The sequence below is a fragment of the Chiloscyllium plagiosum genome, unplaced genomic scaffold (genome assembly GCF_037043375.1).
Source record: "Chiloscyllium plagiosum isolate Xiang-an unplaced genomic scaffold, Cpla_swu_hap1 HiC_scaffold_4, whole genome shotgun sequence".
NCBI lineage: Eukaryota > Metazoa > Chordata > Chondrichthyes > Orectolobiformes > Hemiscylliidae > Chiloscyllium > Chiloscyllium plagiosum.
Window position 1 is genome coordinate 145,174,963 of NW_028270142.1, and position 24,948 is coordinate 145,199,910.

Below are 24,948 nucleotides of genomic sequence, written 5' to 3' on the forward strand. Positions count from 1 at the left end.
GCTGTAGCATAACCTCATGGTTCTGGAACTCGATCCCTCTATTAATAAAAGCTAAAACACTGTATGCCTTCTTAACAACCCTGTCAACCTGGGTGGCAACTTTCAAGGATCTGCGAACCTGGACAAGAGGATCTCTCTGCTCATCTACACTACCAAGAATCTTATCATTAGCCTAGTACTTTGCATTCCGGTTACTCCGACCAAAGTGAATCACCTCACACTTGTCCACATTAAACTCCATTTGCCACCTCTCAACCCAGCTCTGCAGCTTATCTATGTCTCTCTGTAACCTACTATATCCTTCATTACTATCCACAACTCCACCGTCCTTAGTGTCGTCTGCAAATTTACTAACCCACCCTTCTACGCCCTCATCCAAGTCGTTTATAAAAATGATGAACAGCAGTGGACCCAACACTGACCCTTGCGGTACACCACTGGTAACTGGACTCCAGGATGAACATTTCCCATCCATCACCATCTTCTGTCTTTCAGTAAGCCAATTACTGACCCAAACTGCTATATCTCCCACAATCCCATTCCTTCGCATTTTGTACAATAGCCTACTGTGGGGAACCTTATTGAACACCTTGCTGAAATCCATATACACCACATCAACCTGTTTGGTCACCTTCTCAAAGAACTCAAAAAGGTTTGTGAGGCACGATAACCTTCATAAAACTGTGCTGACTATCCCTAATCAAATTATTCTTTTCTAGATTATAAATCCTATCTCTTATAACCTTTTCCAACACTTTACCAACAACTGAAGTGAGGCTTACTGGTCTATAATATCAGGATTGTCTCTACTCCCCTTCTTGAACAGGGGAACCACATTTGTTATCCTCCAGTCTTCTGGCACTATTCCTGTAGACAATAGCGGTTTAAAGATCAATGCCAAAGGCTCGGCAAGCTCCTCCCTGGCTTCCCAGAGGATCCTAGGATAAATCCCATCCGGCCCAGGGGACTTATCTATTTTCACACTCTGCAGGATTTCTAATACCTCCTCCTTGTGAACCTCAATCACACCTAATCTAGTAATCTCCTCGACAACATTGTCATTTTCTAGAGTGAATACTGTTGAAAAGTATTCATTTAGTTTTCCCCTATTTCCTCTGACTCCACACACAACTTCCCATTACTATCCTTGATTGGCCCTAATCTTACTCTCGCCATTCTTTTATTCCTTAAATACCTATAGAAAGCCTTAGGGTTTACCCTGATCCTATCCGCCAACAACTTCTCATGTCTCCTCCTGGCTCTTCTGAGCTCTCTCTTTAGGTCTTTCCTGGCTACCTTGTAACCCTCAAGCACCCTAACTGAGCCTTCACATTTCATCCTAACATAAGCCTGCTTTTTCCTCTTGACCAGAGATACCACTTCCTTCGTAAACCACGGCTCCCGCGCTGTACAGCTTCCTCCCTGCCTGACAGGTACATACTTATCTAGGACACACATTTAGCTTTCCCTTGAATAAGCTCCACATTTCTAATGTGCCTATCCCTTGCAGTTTCCTTCTCCATCCTATGCTTCCTAAATCTTGCCTAATCGCATTGTAATTGCCTTTCCCCCAGCTGTAACTCTTGCCCAGTGGTATACACCTATCCCTTTCTATCACTAAAGTAAACATAACAGAATTGTGATCGCTATCACCAAAGTGCTCACCTACTTCCAAGTCTAACACCTGGCCGGGCTCATTACCCAGTACCAAATCTAATGTGGCCTTGCCCCTTGTTGGCCTGTCTACATATTGTGTCAGGACGCCCTCCTGCACACACTGGACAAAAACTGACCCATCTATAGTACTCATACTATCGTGTTCCCAGTCAATATTTGGAAAGTTGAAGTTCCCCATGACAACTACCCTGTCTGTCTCACTCCTATCGAGAATCATCTCTGCTGTCCTTTCCTCTACATCTCTGGAACTATTCGGAGGCCTATAGAAAACTCCCAACAGGGTGACCCCTCCTTTCCTGTTTCTAACTTTAGTCCATACTACCTCAGTTGACGAGTCCCTAAACATCCTTTCTGCAACTGTAATACTGTCCTTGACCAACAATGCCACACCTCCCCCTCTTTTACTATTATCTCTGTTATCTTTACTATTATCTTTTCACTTCTGTTGTGGGCAAAATCTTAGAGAGAATTGTAAGGGATAGGATTTATGAACATCTGGATAGGAATAATGTGATCAAGGATAGTCAGCATGGTTTTGAGAAGGGCAGGTCGTGCCTCACAAACCTTATTGAATTCTTTGAGAAGGTGACTAAGGAAGTGGACGAGGGGAAAGCGGTAGATGTGATGTATATGGATTTTAGTAAGGCGTTTGATAAGGTTCCCCATGGTAGACTACTGCACAAAATACGGAGGTATGGCATTGAGGGTGAGTTGGAGGTTTGGATTAGGAGTTGGCTGGCTGGAAGAAGACAGAGGGTAGTAGTTGATGGCAAAGGTTCATCTTGGAGTGCCGTCACTAGCGGTATTCCGCAAGGATCTGTTTGTCATTTTTATAAATGACCTGGAGGAGGGGTTAGAAGGTTGGGTGAGCAAGTTTGCGGATGATACGAAAGTCGGAGGAGTTGTAGACAGTGAGGAAGGATGTGGCAGGTTACAGCGGGATATAGATAAGCTGCAGAACTGGGCAGAAAGGTGGCAAATGGAGTTCAATGTAGGTAAGTGTGAGGTGACTCACTTTGGTAAGAGTAACAAAAAGATGGGGTACTGGGCTAATGGTCGGATACTTGGTAGTGTGGATGAGCAGAGGGATCTTGGTGTCCATGTACACAGATCTTTGAAAGTTGCCACCCAGGTAAATAGTGCGGTGAAGAAGGCATATGGCGTACTGGCTTTTATTGGTAGAGGAATTGAGTTCCGGAGTCCTGAGGTCATGTTGCAGTTGTATAAGACTCTGGTGCGGCTGCATCTGGAGTATTGTGTGCAGTTTTGGTCGCCATACTATAGGAAGGATGTGGAGGCACTGGAACGGGTGCAGAGGAGGTTTACCAGGATGTTGCCTGGAATGGTAGAAAGATCGTATGAGAAAAGGCTGAGGCACTTGGGGTTGTTTTCATTGGAGAAAAGAAGGTTTAGGGGTGACTTGATAGAGGTATACAAGATGATTAGGGGTTTAGATAGGGTTGACCATGAGAATCTTTTTCCACGTATGGAGTCAGCTATTACAAGGGGGCATAGCTTTAAATTAAGGGGGGGTAGGTATAGGACAGATGTTAGGGGTAGGTTCTTTACTCAGCGAGTCGTGAGTTCATGGAATGCCCTGCCAGTAGCAGTGGTGGACTCTCCCTCATTATGGGCATTGGATAGGCATATGGAGGATAGTGGGCTAGTGTAGGTTAGGTGGGCTTGGATCGGCGCAACATCGAGGGCCGAAGGGCCTGTACTGCGCTGTATTCTTCTATGTTCTATGTTCTATTACTGAAACATCTAAATCCTGGAAGCTGCAACAATCATTCCTGTCCCTGCTCTAACCATGTCTCCGAAATGGCCACAACATCGAAGTCCCAGGTACCAACCCATGCTGCAAGTTCACCCACCTTATTCCGGATGCTCCTGGCATTGAAGTAGACACACTTCAAACCAGCGTCTTGCTTGTCGGTGCCATCTTGTGTCCCTGAAACTTGATTTTGGACCTCCCAAATCTCAACCTTTTCTATACTTGAGCTACAATTTTGGTTCCCATCCCCCTGCTGGATTAGTTTAAACCCACCCAAATAGCCTGAGCGAATTTCCCCCCGAGGATATTGGTACCCCTCTAGTTCAGATAAAGACTATCCTGCTTGTAGAGGTCCCACCTACCCCAGAAAGAGTCCCAATTATCCAAGAATCCAAAACCCACCCTCTTGCACCATACCTGTAGCCACGTGTTCAACTCCTCTCTCTCTCTCCCTATTCCTTGCCTCACTAGCACGTGGCATGGACAACAAACCAGAGACAACGACTCTGTTCTTCCTAGCTCTAAGCTTCCATCCTAGCTCCCTGAATTTCTGCCTTAAATCCCCATCTTTCTTCCTGCCTATGTCGTTGGTACCTATGTGGACCACGACTTGGGGCTGCTCCCCCTCCCCCTTAAGGATCCCAAAAACACGATCAGAGACATCACAAACCCTGGCACCTGGGAGGCAACACACCAACCGTGATTGTCTCTCATCCCCACAGAACCTCCTATCTGTCCCCCTAACTATGTCCCCAATGACTACTGCTCTGCTCCTCTTCCCCTTTCCCTTCTGAGTAGCAGGGACAGACTCTGTGCCAGAGCCCTGTACCACACTGCTTTCCCCTGGTAAGTTCCCCCCCCTCCCCAACAGTATCCAAAACGGTGTAGTTATTGTTGAGAGAAATGGCCACAGGGAATCCCTGCACTGCCAGCCTGTTCCCTTTCCGTCCCCTGACTGTAACCCATTTGCCTTTTTCTTGTAACTGAGGAGTGACTACCTCCCTGTAACTCCTCTCAATAACCCCCTCTGCCTCCCGAATGATCTGAAGTTCATCCAGCTCCAGTTCCCTAACATGGTTTTCGAGGAGCTGGAGTTGGGTGCACTTCCTGCAGGTATAATCAGCAGGGACACTAGTGGTGACCCTTATCTCCCACATTTTGCAGGAGGAACATTCAACTGCCCTAACCTCCATTCCCACTATTCTAAATTCCCAAAGAGACTGATGAAAACATAAGGAATTAAAAAAAAACTCGTTACCTTACCAGTCTGGCGCACAGGTCCTTTTTTTTTGGTTAGAGGAGGAGGATGGGTAGTGTTTTGGGTAACGCAACTACACAAATTAGTCTTCCCAGAAGTCCTTCACTCCTCTGGCAAAATGGAGGTCCGACTCCTGAGGTAAGTCGCTTTTAATGCGGGAAAACTCACCCTTCCCAGCAGCCCTCCCTTCACCTCTCCTTCTCTCCTCGCTGCTCTGGCAAAATGGAGGATGGAGGCAGAGATGCTAAACACATTCTTTTGAAAAGTACCTAGATCTGCACCTTAAAATGGTGTAAGCTGTGGGGCTATTGGCCGTATGTGAGAAGGTGGGATGAGAAGGTGGGTGTTTAAGGGTCGGCATGGACAACATGGGCAGAATGGACCCCCTCTATGCTGTACTATTTCTATTGTTCCATGATTACACACAATTCCAATATTCTGCATTTCACTGTCTTAGTTGTGGCCTTGGCATCTCTTGGTAAGACAAAGCAACCAACTTGGAGATTCTGGAGATTTCTAATTTCATGAGCAGGCACTCATTGGATGGCATGGTGGCTTCATGCTTAGCACTGCTGCCTCACAGCACCAGGGACTCCAGTTTGATTCCATTCTCTCGTGACTGTGTGTGGTGTTTGCACAATCTGCATGGATTTCCCCTGGGTGCTCCTGTTTATCCCCACAGTCCACAGATGTGCAAGTCAGGTGGATTGGCCATAGTAAATTGCCCATAGTTTTCACAGATGTGCAGGTTAGATGGATTAGCCATAGCAAATGCAAGGTTACAGGGATAGGATAGAGGGGTGGGTTCCTCTTTGGAAGGTCACTGTGACTCAATGGGCCAAATGGCCTGCTTACATTGTAGAGATTCTGATCTGTAAATCAACAACGTCTGCTAGCTCAGCCTTTTCATCAGCTAGGTGATGGCCATATACCCAAAAACTTTCTGTTTGAATTAGCCACCGAGTCATCTAAGCTGCCAGCGCGATATGATATTTTCATGTTTTGACACTAGTGACTGGGGAGAGTCGCTGAAGGCTTTAACTGCTGGAGTTCAATGGGGAATTGGGAGAGGCGTACAGAAACAAAAGCCTCAGGGACTAAGAAGAGCTTTTGGAGAAAACAAATGCTGTACATCTCAGCCTTTCATCTGCATTAAATGTGGCAGAAACTGCAATGTCAGTGTAGGCCTCCTGAGCCACATCAGGTGATGATTAGCAAGTGTTGACCTCCATGGCCTCCAGGTGGAAGGCTGCCAGCATTCTACAGTTATTCCAGTTGTGAAAAGGAAGATAAAATTGAGGTAAGAGGCCACTTCAAAAGGCCAGTTGACCGACTCCTCTTTCATATCTGATTTTATGATCAAAGCTTCTGTTAAGTATTCCTCGCCTAAACATCTTTCAGAATGCAGCATTTTGCATGGATGCCATCACTGCTTCTTTTCTGATGGCAAAGGGTCACTGGACTCAACATTCAGTCTATTTCTCTCTCTGCACATGCTGCCAGACCTGCTGAATTTCTCCAGCATTTTGTTTCAGATTTCCAGCATCCATAGTTTATTTTTGATTTGAGTTTAACTTTGGATTAATGAATAATTGTGCTAATTAAGAATTTATGTTGATGGAAATATACTTGAACAAAATAAGTTGCAGTATCGTCAGATGTATTGGACCTTACTGTCTTGATATTATGTGAATGTTGACGTTCATCTTGAGCTGAACTAGTTTATAGCCAAATAAATCATATCACAAGGGACTGAAATAAAGGAATTGAAATTGTTTTGGTATTGCACAATTACTTTTAAAGTAGATAAACAAGATTATGAAACAAATCATGTGTTGGTGAATAATTCTGGTTTTCTTATTTGCTCTCAACAAATCCCTTTATTAATTTGACAGTAAGTAATAAAAAGCTGAAATACTCAGCAGGTTGAACAGCTAGTCATCTGTATAAAGAGGAGCAGATTTAACCTTTTCAAGTCAGTGAATTTGCATCAGAACTAGGAAATGTTGGATGTAGCAGATTGTACAGGGGTCTCATTGTTCTGATGTAAGATGTTCAATCTGAAAGGTTAATTCTTGGTGCAACATTGAGAGCCGAAGGGCCAGTACTGCGCTGTAATGTTTAATGTTTCTCTCTGCACAAATACAATCTGGCCCCGCTGAACATTTTGAGTTTATCCTTCAGATTGTGCTGTGGTATTTTTCTTTTGTAGGCAAAAACATCTTTCTTAGGATGCTTAAAGGCAGCACAATCTAAAAGTGTGGTGCTGGATAAAGCACAGCAGGTCAGGCAGCATCTGAGAAGCAGGAGTGTCGTGTTTTGAGCATTAGCCCTGATGAAGGGTTAATGCCTGAAACATTGACTCTCCTGCTCCTCGGATACTGCCTGACCTGCTATGCTTTTTCCAGCGCCATGCTTTTCGACTCTGACTCTCCAGCATCTGCAGTCCTCACTTTCTCCTACGGCAGATAGTTAGCACTGCTGCCTTGCAATGCCAGGGACCTGGGTTTGAATCTACCCTCGGGCAACTGCCTTGTGAAGTTTGCACATTCTTCCCTTGTCTGTGTAGGTTTCCTTCCACGGTCCAAAGATGTGTAGGTTAGGTGGATTGACCATGGGAAATTGTCCCATAATGTCTGATGATGTGTAGGCTAGGTGGCTTAGCCTGGTGGATATACTGGGTTACAGGAATGGGATGGGTCGAGGTGGGATACTCTTTTTGGAGGGTTGGTGTGGACTTAATAGGCCGAATGGCCTGTTTCCTCACTCTAGGGATTCTGTGAATGTATGAATAAGGATTTAGGAAGGCCAGACAGCTTCCTGCAATGCTGTAAATTGTCTGGTTTCTATCATTAGTGAGAATTTGGTGCATTTGAGTCTTTGTTTTCTAGTTTATTAAGTTCACTTTGCCTTCTAATCTAAACTTGCCTTTTGAATGCTTTCAGAGAATTTACTTAATGCTGGGGTGCATTTCTGCTGTTTGCCCTTCAGTTCTGTCCAAGTAGGCATTGCTTATTAGTTATAAAAACAACAGTGCTAGAAGAGCTCAGCAGACCTGGCCAAATATATGGAGAGAGAAAAACAGAGTTAGTCTTTTGAGCCTGATATACTCCCCTTCAAAATTGAAGGTGTCTAGAAAATGATGGTCTAGCAGTTGACAAAGAGGGAGAGGGAATGAATGGAACAGATGGAGAGGGTGTTCACAGCAAACGGTAAGGGAAGTACTGAAGCTAGTAGAGGAAAAATAAAGGTGGGTGCTAAGGGCAAGTGTGAGTAGTTGAAAACTTGCTGACTCCGGTTACCTTGACTATACTTTCTCACTTGCACTTTGTGTAAGTAATCCATTTCATTTTCCCAGATTCTCTATCTCTGATGCTACCTTCTAAAGGGTGTCTCTGACATGTCCTCCTTTTTTCCTCAGTTGAGGATTCCCACTACTCTGGTTGATTCCCCCTTGGGTTATCAGCTGTGTTTGACTCCTGTCCCATCCTTCTGCCCTTTGCCCTGTGACTGCCCCCCTTCTGTCCCTTTCAAGTCAACAATATGGTTCCTTTTGTCCTTGCCTTCCATCCCTCTTGCCCCAGCAGTTAAAGAATCATTCAGCAGGATGTTACAACCAAAAATGTCTCTACTCCCCTTCCTTTTTCAGCATTCCCTTCGTGATACCTAGGTCTGATCTTCCCCCACTCCTAATGCTTCCTCATCTCCCATGCTACCTCCCCGTACAATCACAAAAGGTGTAATATATGGCTTTTATGAGGTCTCCTCTACAGTGGGTGACCAGCTTGGAGAACATCTCCACTCTGTCTATAAAAATTATTCCCACCTTCCAATTGCTTGCTGTTTCAGTGCACCACTTGACCGTCATGTCAATTTAGTCTAAGTCCTGCCGTGTGCTCTAGCTAAAATCAACCTAAGCTGGAGGAACAATACCTCATTTTCCACATTTTTAGGACTCAATATTGAGTTTAGTAACTTCAGAGCATGAACACTGTCCTCCATTTTGAATACCCCCCACACCCAGTGTCTCTCAGGAAAGCCAATCTATTATTGACTTCTTCACACCTACAGTTAAATGGTATTTTGCATCAATATCAATTCACTACTACCATTAACACTCCTTTTTGTATTTTGTTATGACCATCTCCTTCATCTGTTCCACTTGCTCCATCTCTCCTTTTTCCAGCATAATAATAACCATTATTTTCAAGCATGCCTCTGTTCAGGAGAAGTCAGATTAAAACTTCTGTCTCTCCATCAATTCTGTCGAACCTGCTGATTTTCTTCAGCATTTTCTGTTTTTATATTTGAACTTCAGTGTTATGACACGGGGTAAACTCTCCTGCTTATTATAAACCAGCAACACACAAAAGATTTATCTCGTGGTAATCTGTGAAAACTTAAGAGGCCAAGAACTATTTTAAAGTAAAAAATTAACCAGTTTATTTCTTAAAGTATAGCAGAGAATAATTACTAACAACTACTTACACTTCCTTCCTCTAACCTAGCTTTTATCTTCTACAGTACTAGTCTGATAAAACCTCCAATTAAGATTTACCAAAAATTCAAGTTTTCGTAACCAGCCAGCTGTCGAATCTTTTATTTGGTTCTTCCTGTGTCGTCTTTTCTTCTTCTTAGGAATTATACTTCACAGGTCACGGATTGATAAAGCTATCTTTAAGAGAGCTAATCTCCAGGCAGGCTGCAGATGTCGTTGGCTTGGCAGTTCTCCTCCCAACTTTTCAATTTTCCCCCCAAAGCATTGGATTGTGTTATTGGCTTTTAAGATTGTGAATATACTAAATTCAAACTTGATTAGATTTTGGAATTTTTTGAGGTATTACTTAAACTGACCTAATTCGAATCTGTTTTGTTATTTCCAGGTACCAAACTAATTTAGCTTTCGACCAAATGTTACATTGTTACCTTATTCAGAACACTTGGTGCTGTCAGGTAGTTCTGTTAGCCTTTAACTTGTAAAGGTACAGTGCACCCACATCTTCATAACATCAGTATTTTGCTTTTATTATTGTTCATCCGTTGTTCTGGGTATTGAAGAATTTTTTTCTGTGCATGAGATGTGGGCGTTGCTGGTTGAGCCAGCATTTATTGCTGAGCCCTGATTGCTCTGGAGAGGATTGTGGTGAGCTGTTTTCTTGAATCATAGCAGTCTTTGAGGTGTAGGGGTACCCAAAGTGCTATTATGAAGGGAGTTCCAAGATTTAGACCCAGCAATACTGAAGGAATGGCAATGTATTTCCAAGTCAGGATAGTGAGTGGCTCTGAGGGGTTCTTGCAGGGGGTGATGTTCCCATGCACCTGCTGCCCTTGTCCTTCAAGGTTGTTCAGAGCTTGTTTTGATCCCGCTTCTGTAAGCATCCACATCCTGTCCCATCCTTCTGCATTCTGATTAGCAATGAGCAGGAGCAGTAAGCTGCTTTTATTTTAAAACTGTTCCCACCTTCCACTCTGCCTAGTGAGATCATTGATGCTAGGTTAAGCTTCCCTAATTGTGCAATATAACATACTGCCTACTTCAGCTTTTCAAATGAGCCATCTCATTGATCGCTGTGGTGTTTGTTTTTTATTGGGAAGTGGCGGTGATGTGGCTGGGCTAGAAAGTTTGGTCCCTCCAGCCTGCTGTGCCATTCAGTAGGAACATGGCTGATTCAATATTCTTCATGTCCACTTTCCACAGGTTTCCCTAAAACCATTGATTCCCCGATTGATCAAAAATCTATCTCAGCCTTAACTGTATACAAGGACTCTGCTCCCACAGCTGTCTCTGGCAAGAAATTCCAAAGACTCCCAATTCTCTAAGAAAATAAATTCTTCCTCATTTCAGTGATAAATTGATGCCTTGCCTCTTTAATTTTGAGACTGTGCTCTCTGGTCCTCATCTCTCCCATAGGGCAAACATCCTCTCTGCATTGACCCTGTCAAACCCCTTAAGAATCCCACATGTTTCAATGTGATCACCTCTCATTCTTCTAAATTCCAGTGAGCAGAATCCCAATCTGTTTAATCTTTGCTCATAAGACAATCCCTCCATGATGGAGATCATTTTAGTGAAACTTCCCTGAAATGTCTCTAACGAAATACTATCTTAGGGGACCAAAACTGTCCACTGCATCTTGTCTCACCAGCATCTTGTACAGTTGCAGTAAAACTTCCCTACTGTACATTCTAGCTTCTTTGAAATAAAAGCCAATATTCCATTAGCCTTCCCGATTACCCGCTGCACCTTTTTGCTAGCTTTGTGTTTCGTGCACAAGTAGCTGCAAGTTGTGTTGCTGCTTTCTGCAGTTTTTCTTCATTTAATAATATTCTGTCCTTTTGTCCTCCCTTCCAAAATGAGCATTTTCATATTTTTCCACATTATATTACTAGTACCAACTTTTTGCCTATTTAATTCATAACTCTCTGTAAATTGTTTGTACCTCTTACAACTTGCTTTTCCAGTTACGTTTGTCATCTGCAAATTTGGCTGCAGTACATTTATTCTTTACAATTCAATCAGTTTATAATAAACATACTTTTTACTCTTGATTCTGATCTCCAGCATCTGCAGTCCTCACTTTCGTCTTCACCAATTTAAGAACCATCGCTAGTACCTTAAGTGGTGTGCAGTAAATGCTGACTTTGTTGGTAACATTCACATCCATGTTCATTAATTAAATTATCTTTATTGCATGAGAGTAGGCTTAGGAGACTGATGACTTATTCCTGTTCCTATTTCTTAAGTTTGCACAAACCAAGTGGGCACTTGAGATTATTTTCCATGTCTCTTCAGATGAAGTGTTTATTTTGTGTAGGGGGATAGAAAAAAGTTCGACCTCTGTGTTTACTAGGATTTTTTTAAAAAATGTAACCTCTCTTACATATTGCATCTGCTTATTTTCCTTGCCCTTTACCTTCTAAAAATGCTATTTCTAAATATTCTACATGTAAATGTGCTCAATGTGAATTGGTTTATGTACAGTGTGTCCTGGTGAAAAAGAGTATAAACTCAGTTTCCAGTAAAAGTTGACTTTTGTGGGATTCTCAATTTCTCAGCAACTGTATTGAACTGACTTAATTTTTTATTTATTTATATTGACAAATAAACTCAAAAGGGAAATTAAGTGCTGGTAATTGGTGGTCATAGTATGAAACAAAAGGCTTGTAAAGGAATCAGTTTAAGAGCTAGCTGCATCTATTTTCAGAGAAGCTTGGACCTCAGTTTATTGTATTTAACACCAGTGTAATAATCTGGTGACACTGTAAATATTAGCTCAGCATAGCAGTGTAGTGTTTCACTACCAGTTAAAACTGGCAGCATGCTGGACTAAATCAGCAAAAATAGTCATTCTATTTTGATCACATGAAGATTGGTGCTAGTAGATGTGCCATGTTGATTCAGTTGAACTTGAGTAGTTGTTACATCTGTAAAGAGCTTAGATAATCATCTTCCAGCAGATAATCCTTAACAGTATTTTGGTCATGGATGTAAGTGATTTGCGTGGAGTTATTTTTCTGTCGTAGAAAATATTTTTATTCCTTACCAATGGAATTTAAGTAGCTTAATTGCATGCGCATGTTTGATTTTTAAAAAATAGTCACATTCAAGGCTTTGAAATATAAATGAGTCGTAGTTATACAGTGGTAGTCTTTCATAACACCTAGGGGAGTTCAAAGTTGAGGGCATATTTTTAAGGAGAGAGGAGAAAGATTTAAGAGACCTGAAGGACAAATTTTTCATACAGAAGGTGGCACGTACGTGGAATGAACTGCCCAAGGCAGTAGTCGATGCAGATACAGTTACAAAATTTTAAAAGATAATTGGACTGGTATGTGAATAGGAAAGGTTGAGAGGAATAGGAAAGGTTGAGAGGAATATGGGCCAAACACAAGCAAATGGGACTAGCTTAGTTTAGGGAAAACTGTTTGACATGGACAAGATGGATGGAAGGGTCTGTTTCATGCTGTATGACTATAACATGGCTGTTAAGATCCATAACGTTAAAATGTATTATAGCTGGACCCCATTAATAAGAAAACCCCTATCTTCTCATTTAAATAAAGATTTACTTCTTTTGGGAGCCAAGAAATCCCCATGCTATAAATGAATTCAAGGTTTGTTGAACCATGCCATAACACAGTGCAGGGTTATTGGTTAGGCAGGGGATTAGCACCCAAGTTTAAATGCTTAAAGAGCCAGTGCAAATCGGGTAAGCTAAATAGCTTTACTGCACTGTATCACTTCTGCAATTCTGTGACTTTCACTGTAGTTGAGTAAATTGTGTGCTTTACTGACGAAGCTTACCTCTGAAATAAAATAAATTATAACTTGAACAGTTGAGGGGTTAGGCAGTATATAAAACTGTATAATCCCTCAAATTGTTAACCTTTTATTTGAATTTCCAGGTTGGGAGTGGTAATTTTTGTCATTAACATTTTACTAAATTTATTCTTTGAAAAACAAGCTCACTCTGCTTTAAGTTAAAGTACTGAACGAATGCAAGAGCCATGCTGTTAGATTGCACAATAGCATCTCCCCAATAATTTTCATCAAATCAATTTGCCTCTGGTGCAGATTGCAAACTGAAAATGATGTGGTCTTCACTGGCTTCTAAGAATGTCTGGCAGAGATGTCACCAAAGTAGACTTGGTTCCACTCATACAGATGCTGTATAATTAGTCACAACTGTCTAATTTGTCTGTATTTGTAACTTATTTAAATGGCAGAATATCTGCATTTGTGTCGTGACCTCTCAAGCTTTTAAAAGGAACAGGCAGGAAGGCGATATTTATAGAATGAGAAACTGTAGCAAATAGATTTCAATTCAGACAAGTGCAATTTCATCCACTTTTACTTGGAGATAGAACAGCAGCCTTTGGAACTGGTAAGATGTTAGACACAATGGTGGTCTAGGTGTACAAATCATGAAGCATAGAAAGCAATCAAGAAGACTAATAGAAAGTTGGTCTTTCTATCCAGTAGACCTGGTAGTCACAATCATGTTTCACCGATGCAAAACCAGACCTAGAATCCTGAGAGTTAAAAGATTATTTTTATTTTCAGTCACCTCCCATTTTACACTGATCAAAATCTTCAATTTACTCAGAACGTCATCACCTACTTCTTATTCTACCCAAAGTTCAATTTTAAGTTATTCCTCGCGTATTGATTGATGCCAACTGATGTCCAAAGCATTACATTTTAAATCCTCTGGTTCTTCAATCCATCCTTAATCTAACTTATCTCTGCAGATTTATTAGAGGTGATGCATTTAATACGAAGCTAGATAAATATATGGAGGAGAAAGAACTAGAAGGACAAGTTGGCATACAATTAAATAGGTGGGAGCCTGTTTGTGTGAGCATCGACATATACTTGTTGGGCTGTGTGGCTTATTCGTAAGTTGCACATTACTAGATAAGAATAAATTGAAAGTGTTTTTGTTACTCTGCTCAATTTTACCCCAGATCAGTTTTTATTCCCCTGAGATTTTTGAGATTTTGGAGCAACTGTACAAACCGCACTTCACGTGCCGTCACAAGGGCACCTGTGCAACCTCCTGGGAAAATGAGCGGATTGTGTAAACATTTTGCACTTGTACCTTTGTTCCGCACCTCTTCATGACTTGTGAGTTTGCCATTATGGTGGGGTGATAGTGGCATAATCGTAATGTTACTGAGTAATAATCCAGAGGCCTTTGCTAATGCAATGCTAATCAGCATTGATTTCCTTCTTAAAAACCTCTCTGGTTCACTATTGTCCTTTCGGGAAGAAAATCTGCTGTGTATACCTGGTCTGGCCTAATTGTGATTCCATATCCATAACCATGTGGTTGACTCTAGCAAGCCACTCATTTTAAGAGTAATTAGTGCAATTAAATATGGGCCATGCTTGCTGAAGAAGGCCTTATGCCCGAAACGTCAATTCTCCTGCTCCTTGGATGCTGCCTGGCCTGCTATGCTTTTCCAGCACCACATTTTTCAACCATGCTAGCAATGCCCACATCCCATGAAAGAATAAATAAAACAAACATTGTCCAGCAGTTTACTTTTAAATGTTTCTGATTGGAAATATCAAAGTCAGGAATTAAGTTCTCTCTGACTGACTGTGATCAGGGTAAACTATCTCTCTACCATCTTCTTCCCCTTCACTGGCTAACAGACTATCTCACTGAATTTCACAATCATAACCAGACTGGTGCTGATGGTGTTTCTGTTTTGTTCCCTGTACTGTCACCTCTCTCAATACTTCACAGTGAGGGACGACATAGGTAAGAGAAAGGGAAAGAAAAAACACAATGCATTCTGAATTAACAGGGGATTCCTGTGGAAGTTCTCATAGCCTTATAAGCCCTCCAGATCACTTCTGAAGAAAACCAACAATGTTGCATGCAATACATCGACTCTGGCTTTATTTAAGTTATTTACTTGGGATTGCGTTTGCTTCATTGCACTTGAATTGGGTACTATTTACTACTTGCATCAGTGCGTCTAAACAAGGCATTAATGTGAGTAAGCACAGCTGTTTCAGTCCAAATTAAGCTGAGCACTTCAAGCATCACAAGCAGCAATTTTGACATTGATCTTAATGCAAGTGATTAATTATTTTTGGTTAATTTAGGTGACTGCCTGTTGTAAATGTGCTGAGGGGCTGTGCTGTACTGGTTACCTTTGCATGAGTTTTACCCTCATCGCCTTTGGCCATGCTTGTTTAACTACACTACTATGAAGTGCGTGGGACATTTGCCTGCGTTCAAGGCAATGTAGCAATGAAAGTTTTTTAAAAAAAAGTTGTTGTCACTGAACCTCTATCTTTTCTGCTTGTGATTAGCCCTCCATTATCACGCAGAAATTTTTATTGGGAGGTTTATCTTCAAGCAATTGTGTCTGGAAGATTTAAAACTTTGGAGTAAAATTGTCTTGACCACGTAACTTGTTTGTACTGGTTTTTGAGGGGGTATGGTGTTCTCCCCATGCACCCGGAACACTTACAGAAATTACTGGTGTCAGTTTGGCTTGAAAGGGAATATATCTGACCTTGAGTCAGAAAGTCATGAGTTCAAACCGAACTGCAAAAATCGCATTTGAAAGTGTAGTGCTGACAGAGTGCAGCATTGTTGAAGATGCCTTCTGTTTCAACTGAGGGTTAAGGTCTTTATTTACCCAAATGCAAAAGAATCAACCGCAGAACATTCTCGATTGGCTGTTAGTCGTCCCACAATCAGCAGCCATTGCAATTGATTTAGTTTGTTTCTTGTTGTTAGAGATAACGCGATTTGTGATGAAAACTTGTCGATAATTGCAATTCAGAAACAGATTATTCAGTTCAATTTGCATGAGTTGACATTTGCATCCAGTTCTCAGTTGATAGGGACTCTATCACTATGCCATAAGAACACTATCTCTGGACCAGGAGGTTTAAGTCCCAGAAGTATGTCATAACACACCTGAGCAGTTTGATTGAAAATATCTCTCCTAAAGACCTGTTCTATTTAATGTCAAAATTAGTTTGTGTGCTGGAAAAGCACAGCAGGTCAGGCAGCATCCAAGGAGCAGGAAAATCGACATTTCTGGCAAAAGCCCTTGATCAGGAAAGGCTTTTCAAGGGCTTTTGCCCGAAATGTCGATTTTCCTGCTCTGTAGAAAGAAATTTTCCTATGGTCTAAATTTTACATTTAACCTTGAGTTTATGCCCTCATTTCTTAACTCCTTTATCACGAGAAACTGATTTCCATTTCCACACGTTTCCATTCTGAATTCATTTTAAATATACTAATCATCCTGTGAAATCTTTGGGTGGCAAAAGGGCAAATTTTTCAAGTTGTGTTTATATTTATATTTTAGCAAAGCAATTTCACCCTGATAAGGTAATCCTTATCTGAAGACTCTGTATTGTTCCACGAACACTAAAATAAGTGCTGCATGCAGTTGATCAACTAAGATCAAAAAGTGCAAGTTGCCTGTTGCATTCTCCTGGGACATTGGGGCAAAATTTAAATAAACAGAAACATTAACTCTTTCTCTTTCCAGAGATACTTGACCTACAGTTTGGGCGGCACGGTGGTTCAGTGGTTAGCACTGCGGCCTCACAGCGCCAGAGACCCAGGTTCGATTCCAACCTCGGGCGACAGTCTGTGTGGAGTTTGCACATTCTTGCTGTGTCTGTGTGGGTTTCCTCCAGGTGCTCCGGTTTCCTCCCAAAGATGTGCAGGTTAGGTGAATTGGCCATGCTAAAATTGCCCGTAGTGTGCACAGATGTGTAGATTAGGGGTAAATGTAGAGTTAATGGAGAATGGGTTTTGGTGGGATACTCTTTGGAGGGTCAGTGTAGACTTGTAGGGCCGAATGGCCTGTTTCCACACTGCAGAGATTCCATGGATTCTATAAGGACCGCTAGCATTTTCTGTTTCAGATTTCCAAACCTGCAATATCGTACTTATGAGCTATAACAATTTGACTGTGATATACTACTTTTTCTGTCTTTGTTGCAGTTTCTAATTAGTCTTCTCATCATTTTTACTCTTACACAAGTGTTAATATAGACAATCGCATACAGACAAACTTGTTGATTTTTCTCAACAATTTGGCTATTGAAAGGCAAGAATAGTCATGAAACAACTGATATAGCCTTTAATAAATGAACTTCAAAGTAGCTGTTGTAAAACCTAAAGTATGTCACTGAGCCATTTAGGGGAGGTATTATGTCAGATGACTAAACACTTGATCAAAGAGTTAGATTTTGAGTATCTTAAAGCTGGAAAGTGCGATAAAGATATTTGAGAGGGCATTCCAAAGCTTTGGAGCTAAGGCAGTGAAAGGCACAGCCAGTGATGGAGAGATTATGATTAGAATTGCACAAAGACCAAGATTAGTGAAGATTCCTGAGTACTTATTCACTTGCCTTTCTAAAGATGTTGAATCTGCTTCTGCCCTTTCAGACATTTGAGATCACTTCTCCAATCAAACTACGTACAATGTTAGCACGTTAGCCACACTCAGTGTAAAATGCTGCAATTTGGTTTTTGTACCTGAATTAGGAAACTGAATAAGTCAAATTTCAATTCTTAATAATTATCGGCCATGGTCTCTCCCTATTATTGTCACCCCCACCAACTCTTGAACATTCTTGGACCACTGTGCACCTCCAGTTCTCTTGTCTCTCCTCCGTATGTTTCACGTCATCATTGAAGCCCTTCCCTCCATTCCTTAAGACTGTAAAAACTCCATGATGTGCTTCTCAATCGCGCTGTCTCCTGAGTCAGTTCTGATTGGCTGGCAAGAGTGTTCTGAACCAATCCACACTTTTCCTATCTGGTATGAATTGTTGCCTCTATGAAATTTGGAATTCTTGTGTCTGTCCCAAGCGTAAGACAAAAATAAAATTAGAAAGCTTGCATCTTTTCAGCAATGCAGGAATCAAGTTCTGAACTATCTAAGTATTTTTCTTTGGCATCAAAATAATTTTGTTGAATTGTGGAAGTGAATCAGCTGAAGAGAGGACTTTTGGCAATAGCCGTCTTGTTTTGTTGAGCCCTTCTCTTGTGCTGCCTTAGTTTACTGCATAACACCCAAGATCCGATTGTACTGAAGTACAAGCCCCATTAATTGGATCGCTGTGCCAGAATTCACTTGTTGCTGGAAAAGCGCAGCAGGTCAGGCAGCATCCAAGGAGCAGGAGAATTGACGTTTCGGGCATGAGCCCTTCTTCAGGAATCCTGAATGAGTATGAGTACTTGCATGAGTATGCCATTCAGCCTGCTCGGTCATTCATGGTTGATCTGATTATAACCTCAAATCTGCAATTATGCCTACCCTGATTACCTTTCACCCCCTTGCTTAAGAATCTATTGATTTCTGCCTTAAAAATATTTGAGGAGCCACCATTTCAGGAAGAGCATTCCAAAGATTCATGACTTCTGAGATAAAAATGTCTTTTTTTAGAAAGCAAGGGCTACCTATTTAAAACAATGATCCTTGTTTGTAGATTCCCCTATAAAATGATGACTCTGTCTACCCTATCAAGAACCCTCAGAATCTTATATATTTCAATTGGTTCATCTCATAATCTTTTCAACTCCAGAGAACATGAATCAAACCTTTTGTCATATAACAATCTGTGAATTCCAGATATTAGTCCAGAAAAAAACCTTCCCTGAACTGCTTCCGTTGCATTAACATTCCTGCTTAATTGAGGTGATTAATACTGTACTCTGGATGTGATCTCACCAGTGCCCTGTGTAACTTGAGCGAAACCTCAAATTTTGTGTTCAGTTCCTCTCATGCTAATAATCTGTTCGCTGTCCTAATTGCTTGCTGTACCTACTCCGTGATGTTGTATTTTATGCACTGGGATTCTGCATCCCAGGACTCCCTGATCTCTATTAGTAAAGATAATATGCTTTCTGCTTCCTATCAAAATGGACAGTTTCACATTTTCCCACATTACACTCTATTTCCTAAAACTTTGTCCACTCACCTAACCGAAATATATATTTTATCATTGTATAGCCTCCTTGCATCCTCTCAGAACTTAGCTTCCCCCTTATCTTTGTGTCATCATTAAATTTGGCATCTATACCTTCTATGACTTGATCTAAGTGTCCCAGCATTGGACCTACCCAGGCCCTGATCTGAAACATTAATGCTCATTCCTTCTCCACTGGTGTTGCTTTTACAAATTTGTTCTGATGTGAGTGTCACTGGCAGGGCCAGCATTTACTTCATCCATTCCTGCTTAAGCTGGAAGAGATAGTGTTGATCCATCACCTTCAATCACTGTAGTTCTTCTGATTCCACTGAGTGGTGGCTGCCATTTCGGTTTTATACTTTGGATTTCTGGCCTCCACCTCCTGATGTTGCCAGGCTTGCTGTGTTCTTCCAACCTCCTGCTTGTCTATCCACAATATTTATACCCATTAGGCCTCATGACCTTGTGTTGTCCCTTGTTACTGTGCCATCTAGTGGTAGAATCAAGTGGCAAGCCATTTGATTTATTTATTATCACGTGCACTTATAAGTACAGTGAAAAGTTTAGTTAATGAGCAGTATTGGCAGCAAGGACATACAGATCATAGGGTGAAAACAAAACTTAGAGACATACAGGCTATGTCGCATAGGGCATGCCCTAGGCAAGATCAACATTAGCAAGATCAGCATTATTTGAGGCTAGAGAGTCCATTCCTCATTCTTATAAAGGCCAGGAGGAAGTTCTTCCTGAGCCTGCTGCTGCATGTGTTCAAGCTTCTGTATCTTCTGCCTGCCGGAAATGATTCTAGGAGAGCATTACTGGGGTACGATGGGTCTTTGTTGGCAGCCTTTTTATGGCAACGAGCCGTATAGATGGATGGTAGTATGGTTTCTGTGATGGTTTGGCTGTGCACACAACCTTTTGTAGTTTCTTACAGTCCTGGGCAGAGGGGTTGCCGTACCAGGCTGTTACGCACCTGGACAGTATGCTTTAAATGGTGATTTGGCAAAAGTTGGTGAGGGTGCTTATGAATATGCCAAATTTCCTGAACCTCCAGTGGAAGAAAAGGCATTATTGTGCCGCCTTGACTGTCACATCTATGTGGGAAGTCCAAGTCATTGAGCATCTTTAAGATAGATGAATAGGCAAGGGTTACAGGGAGAAGGCAGGAGAATGGGGTTGAGAAACATATCAGCCATGATCAAGTGGCAAAGACAACTTGAGGGGCTGAATGGCCTAATTCTGCTGTTATGTCTTGTTTCTTAATGAGGGGAAAATGGGAGGTAACACACTTTTACGGGCAGCATAGAGGAGATGAGTATTGTTTAAATGGAGAAAATCTGCAGAAAGCAATGGCACCGAGTGATTTAGCAATCCTCATCCAAAAATCACATGAAGCTGGCATCCAAGTTCATCATGTAATATGAAAGACAAATGGAACTTCGGCCTTTATTTCAAAAGGAATGCAGTACAAAAGTGGAGAGGTCTTGCTAAAATTATACAAGGCACTGATCAAATCTCAGCTGGAATACTGTGAATAGTTTTAATCCCCTTTATCTAAGGAAAGATATACTGACATTGGCAGGAGTTCAAAGAAGGTTCGCTAGATTGATTCCATATATGGAGGGACTCTCTTGTGAGGAGAGGCCTATACTTATTGGAGTGCAGAAGAATGAGAGGTGACCCTGTTCTGACAGATGAGGAATTTCTTCTCTCACTGGGTAGTGAATCTGTGAGATTCTTTTCCGCAGAGGGCAGTCGAGGCTGGGTTGTTGATGAAAGTGAGGACTGGAAATCAGAGTTGAGAGTTGAAGTGACATTTCGGTATAAGCCTTTCATCAGGATGAAGGGCTTATGCCCGAAACATCGCTTCTCCTGCTCCTCTGATGCTGCCTGACCTGCTGTGCTTTTCCAGCACCACACACTCGAGACTGGGTTCTTAAGTATTTTGAAGACTGAAATGGACAGATTTTTAATCAGTAAGGGGAATCAAGGGTTGTGAGGAAAAGGCAGGAAGGTGGAGTTGTGGATTACCAGATCAGCCATGATAACATTGAATGAAAGAGCAATCTCATTGGACTGAATGGCCTACTTCTGTCCTATATCTTAATGACCCAGCCTCGACAGCCCACTGTGGTAAATCAGTTGCGCACAGTTACTTTCCATATCTGTCAGAAATTTGCCATTGCTGACTGGGAAGTAAGTATTGGTCAGGACACCAGACTCCTGAACTCTCCCTTCTCCTCTTAATAATAGTGCCTTAGGATCATTTTTGTTCACTTCAGAGAGCTGATGAGCCCTTGGTTTAATGCTTGATTTGAAAAACAGCACTTCTGACAGTGTAGCACTCATTCATTAATGCTGTGGAATGTCAGCCATAATTATTGCGCTTACATCTTCTCCCAGTGGCATTTGAACTATTAAAATTCAAAAGTTTGTGAATATTAAGCTTGGGAATTTTGCAAATACCATTTATATTTTTCTTCATGACACTCAATTCTTGGATTATTCCTGTGTTGATTTGACTCCCAGTCTTCTGACTGTGAAAGTTAAATTTTCTTCATTGCTTTCATCTATCCATCCTTATTTGGTTCCCACTAACTTTTGCTTGTTTTTCTTTGCCTTGTCTCTTACTGCCATTAAATTATGCAATGTGACAGTGTGGCTGTTTGATCATCCTAAATTGCTGTTTAAAATGTCCTCATGTCACATTTGGTTCTGTTGCCAGTTTTGTTAAATCCAAATCCTTTGATTACCAACTGTTTCATAAATTCTTCTTTTCTCTCTCCTGATCTTTGTTTCCACTCCCCTTATTGTCTCTACTTCTCTCATTGTCCCCTTCCTTCCACCACTTTTTTTTTCACTCCATTTTCTTTCTCCAGGTGCGTAATCTGCGATTAGAGCAGGAGCAAGAGAAAAACAAAATACTTTCAGAAGCTTTGCAAACTCTGGCCTGTGAACATCATGAACTTGAACAGTCTTTAGTCAAAGGGTCCCCTCCCCAGAGTGTATTGAGTGATGATGAATTCTACGATGCTCTTTCAGGTCAGTGAATTTTTTTTCTATTGATTCATGAGATGATGGTGCTGCTGCCCTTGAACTGAGTGGCTTGCTAGGCCATTCGTAGGGCTGTTTGGAGTCAACTTGGTATGGTCAACTGAAAATAGTTCCTTCCCTAAAAGTCAATTATGGAGTCATAAAGATGTACAGCACATAAACAGACTCTTCCATCCAACTCATCCATGCCGACAAGATATTATAAATTAATCTACTCCCATTTGTCAGCATTTGGCCCATTTCTCTCTGAACCCTTCCTATTCATAGGCACCCAGATGCCTTTTTAAATGCTGTAATTGTACAAGCCTCCACCACTTCCTTTGGAGCTCATTCCATACATTCACCACCCTCTACATGAAAACGTTACCCCTTAGGTCCCTTTTTTAAATCTTTCCTCTCTCACCTTAAACCTATGCCCTCTAGTTTTGGACTCTCCCATCCTAGGGAAAAGAACTTGTCCATTTATCCTATCTATGTCCCTCATGATTTTATAAATTTCTATAAGGTCACCCCTCAGCCTCTGATGCTCGAGGGAAAACAGCCCCAGCCTACTAAATCTCACCCTATAACTTAAACTCTCCAACCCTTATCCTTGTAAATTTTTTCTGAACCCTTTCAAGTTTCACAACATCCATCCTTTAACAGGGAGACCAGAATTGCACACAGTATTTCAAAAGTGGCCTAACCGATGTCCTGTAGAGCCACAACATGACCTCCCAACTCCTGTACTCAGTGTAATCACCAATAAAGGCAAGTGTACCAAATGTCTTTTTCACTATCCTGTCTACCTGTGACTCCACTTTCAAGAAATGAACTAGGAATTGTGTATCAGACGGTTTTTACAGCAATCAATGACTGGCTTTTTAATTCAGGATTTATTAATTGAATTTAAATTCCGTCAGCTGATATAGTTGGGTTTGAACTCGTGAGCCCAAAGTATTACCTAGGGACTTGAGACACTAGCTGAAAATGTGTTGCTGGAACAGCGCAGCAGGTCAGGCAGCATCCAGGGAACAGGAGAATCGACGTTTCGGGCATAAGCCTGACCTGCTGTGCTGTTCCAGCAACACATTTTCAGCTCTGATCTCCAGCATCTGCAGACCTCACTTTCTCCATTTGAGACACTAGCCTAGTGACAAAGCAAGTGTCTCTGCAGCAAGGAATGTACTCTTAAAAAGAGTACGGTGGAGGTAGATTCAATCCCAATTTTCAAAGGGATTTTTAAAAAAATAACTATGTGAAGAGAAAGAGTGTTATTGGATAAAGGGGACGGAGGGAGGGGGGGATTGGAATTGCTGATATTCCTTGCCAAGAGCTGGCAGGGACACAAAGGGCTGCTTCCTGTAATATAACCATTCTTCCAATCAGCTCATTAATCTGTCTACATCATCCGGGTGAACAGATCACATCTGTTATACCAGAGTATCTTTGAATTCTTTGTGAGCAGAGAGATGAGATATAGGTGGATGGAAATAAAAGCTGTGAAAGAAGCAAAAATTATACAAAGGCACATTGTACAAACTGAGTTAAATGGAAGTGTTGTCCTGAGTGCCAGTCTGCATGTTGACTCACTGTAAGATAAATAAATGTACTGTTTGGTACTGGGCATTGTCCTTTCAAATGTTTGCTTCCACTCTCTTTGGAAAGGCTGAAGAAATATTCATGCAAAAAAATGAAATATTTAGGCCAGTCATGATGGGATAGTTTTGCACTGATTTACACACGCTATCTTCCGGGTAGGTAAAATGTATCCCAAGCCCAATCCATAAAAGAAAGATAATTGTCCCACTAGTGAGTGCCTAATGTCACTGAAAGTTGAACTTGTAACCAAGTGTATGCAGAATATAATCAAAGAGGTAATGCTAAAGCTATGGTAGTCTAAGGATAGGCTGTTGCTAAAGTATTCTCTCTAATATTGGACGCAGAGAGGAAGGAGATTCAGGTCATACAGAGCACATAAAAGACAATGCCAGAGGGGAAGCTGTGGTTAGGGGGGAGATGGGTTTATGATTAAAAAGGTGACAGATGATTTAAGATTAGGACTGATTAAGGTGGTGTCCAAAATTAAGACGGTATAATGAAATAACCTCTACTGTTTGGTAATTTTGCAAGTCAAGCCTGTAAAAAATGCAGAATCAGAGTTTGGGAGGTTTGTCTTTTGAGTAGAAAAGTTCCAAAGCAATTTTACCAAGTCGTAGAGTTATAGATGGACTGGATTGGCTGTGATGTATTCTAGAAATAAAGTAAGATGTAGTAAGTCTGGAGAGGTTGAGGAAAAGAATTTCCAAGTAGATTGCTGTGATGCTGAAAGTCACATTGTGAAGTACTGGTATATTAGCTTGGATTACAGACTTAAAATCTGGTGTGGAGCTTGAATTCCTAATTCACTCGTAATCCACAAAGTTTTAAAACAAGCTGAGAGAAATGGTGGTGTGTGGTAATGTTACTGTAAAGGCCCAGGCTAATGAGTTGGGAATGTGGGGTCAAATTCCACTGTGGCAACTAGTGGAATTTAAATTCTATTCATAAAATCTGCTATAAATTCTATTAACAGAATATTGTTTTAGTAATGGTGGCCACAAGACAATCTTTGATTATTGTAAAAGCCCATCTAGTTCACTGATATTCTTTAGAGAAGGAAATCTGCCATCCTTACCTGATCCACAGCATTGTGGTTTACTGTTAACTGCCTTCTAAAATGGCCTCACAACATCA

At 41.4% G+C, this 24,948-nt stretch overlaps 1 protein-coding gene across 3 annotated transcripts in view; it reads left to right on the forward strand.

Annotated features, from left to right (window-relative positions):
- The window catches only part of osbpl1a (oxysterol binding protein-like 1A), a 209,691-nt gene that overhangs the window by 107,415 nt on the left and 77,328 nt on the right, over positions 1-24,948 (forward strand). For all 3 annotated transcript variants that reach the window (XM_043687612.2, XM_087986747.1, XM_043687608.2), the window contains exon 16: positions 22,059-22,221. In XM_043687612.2, coding sequence (XP_043543547.2) covers positions 22,059-22,221 — 163 coding nt within the window. The remainder of the gene's footprint in view (positions 1-22,058; positions 22,222-24,948) is intronic.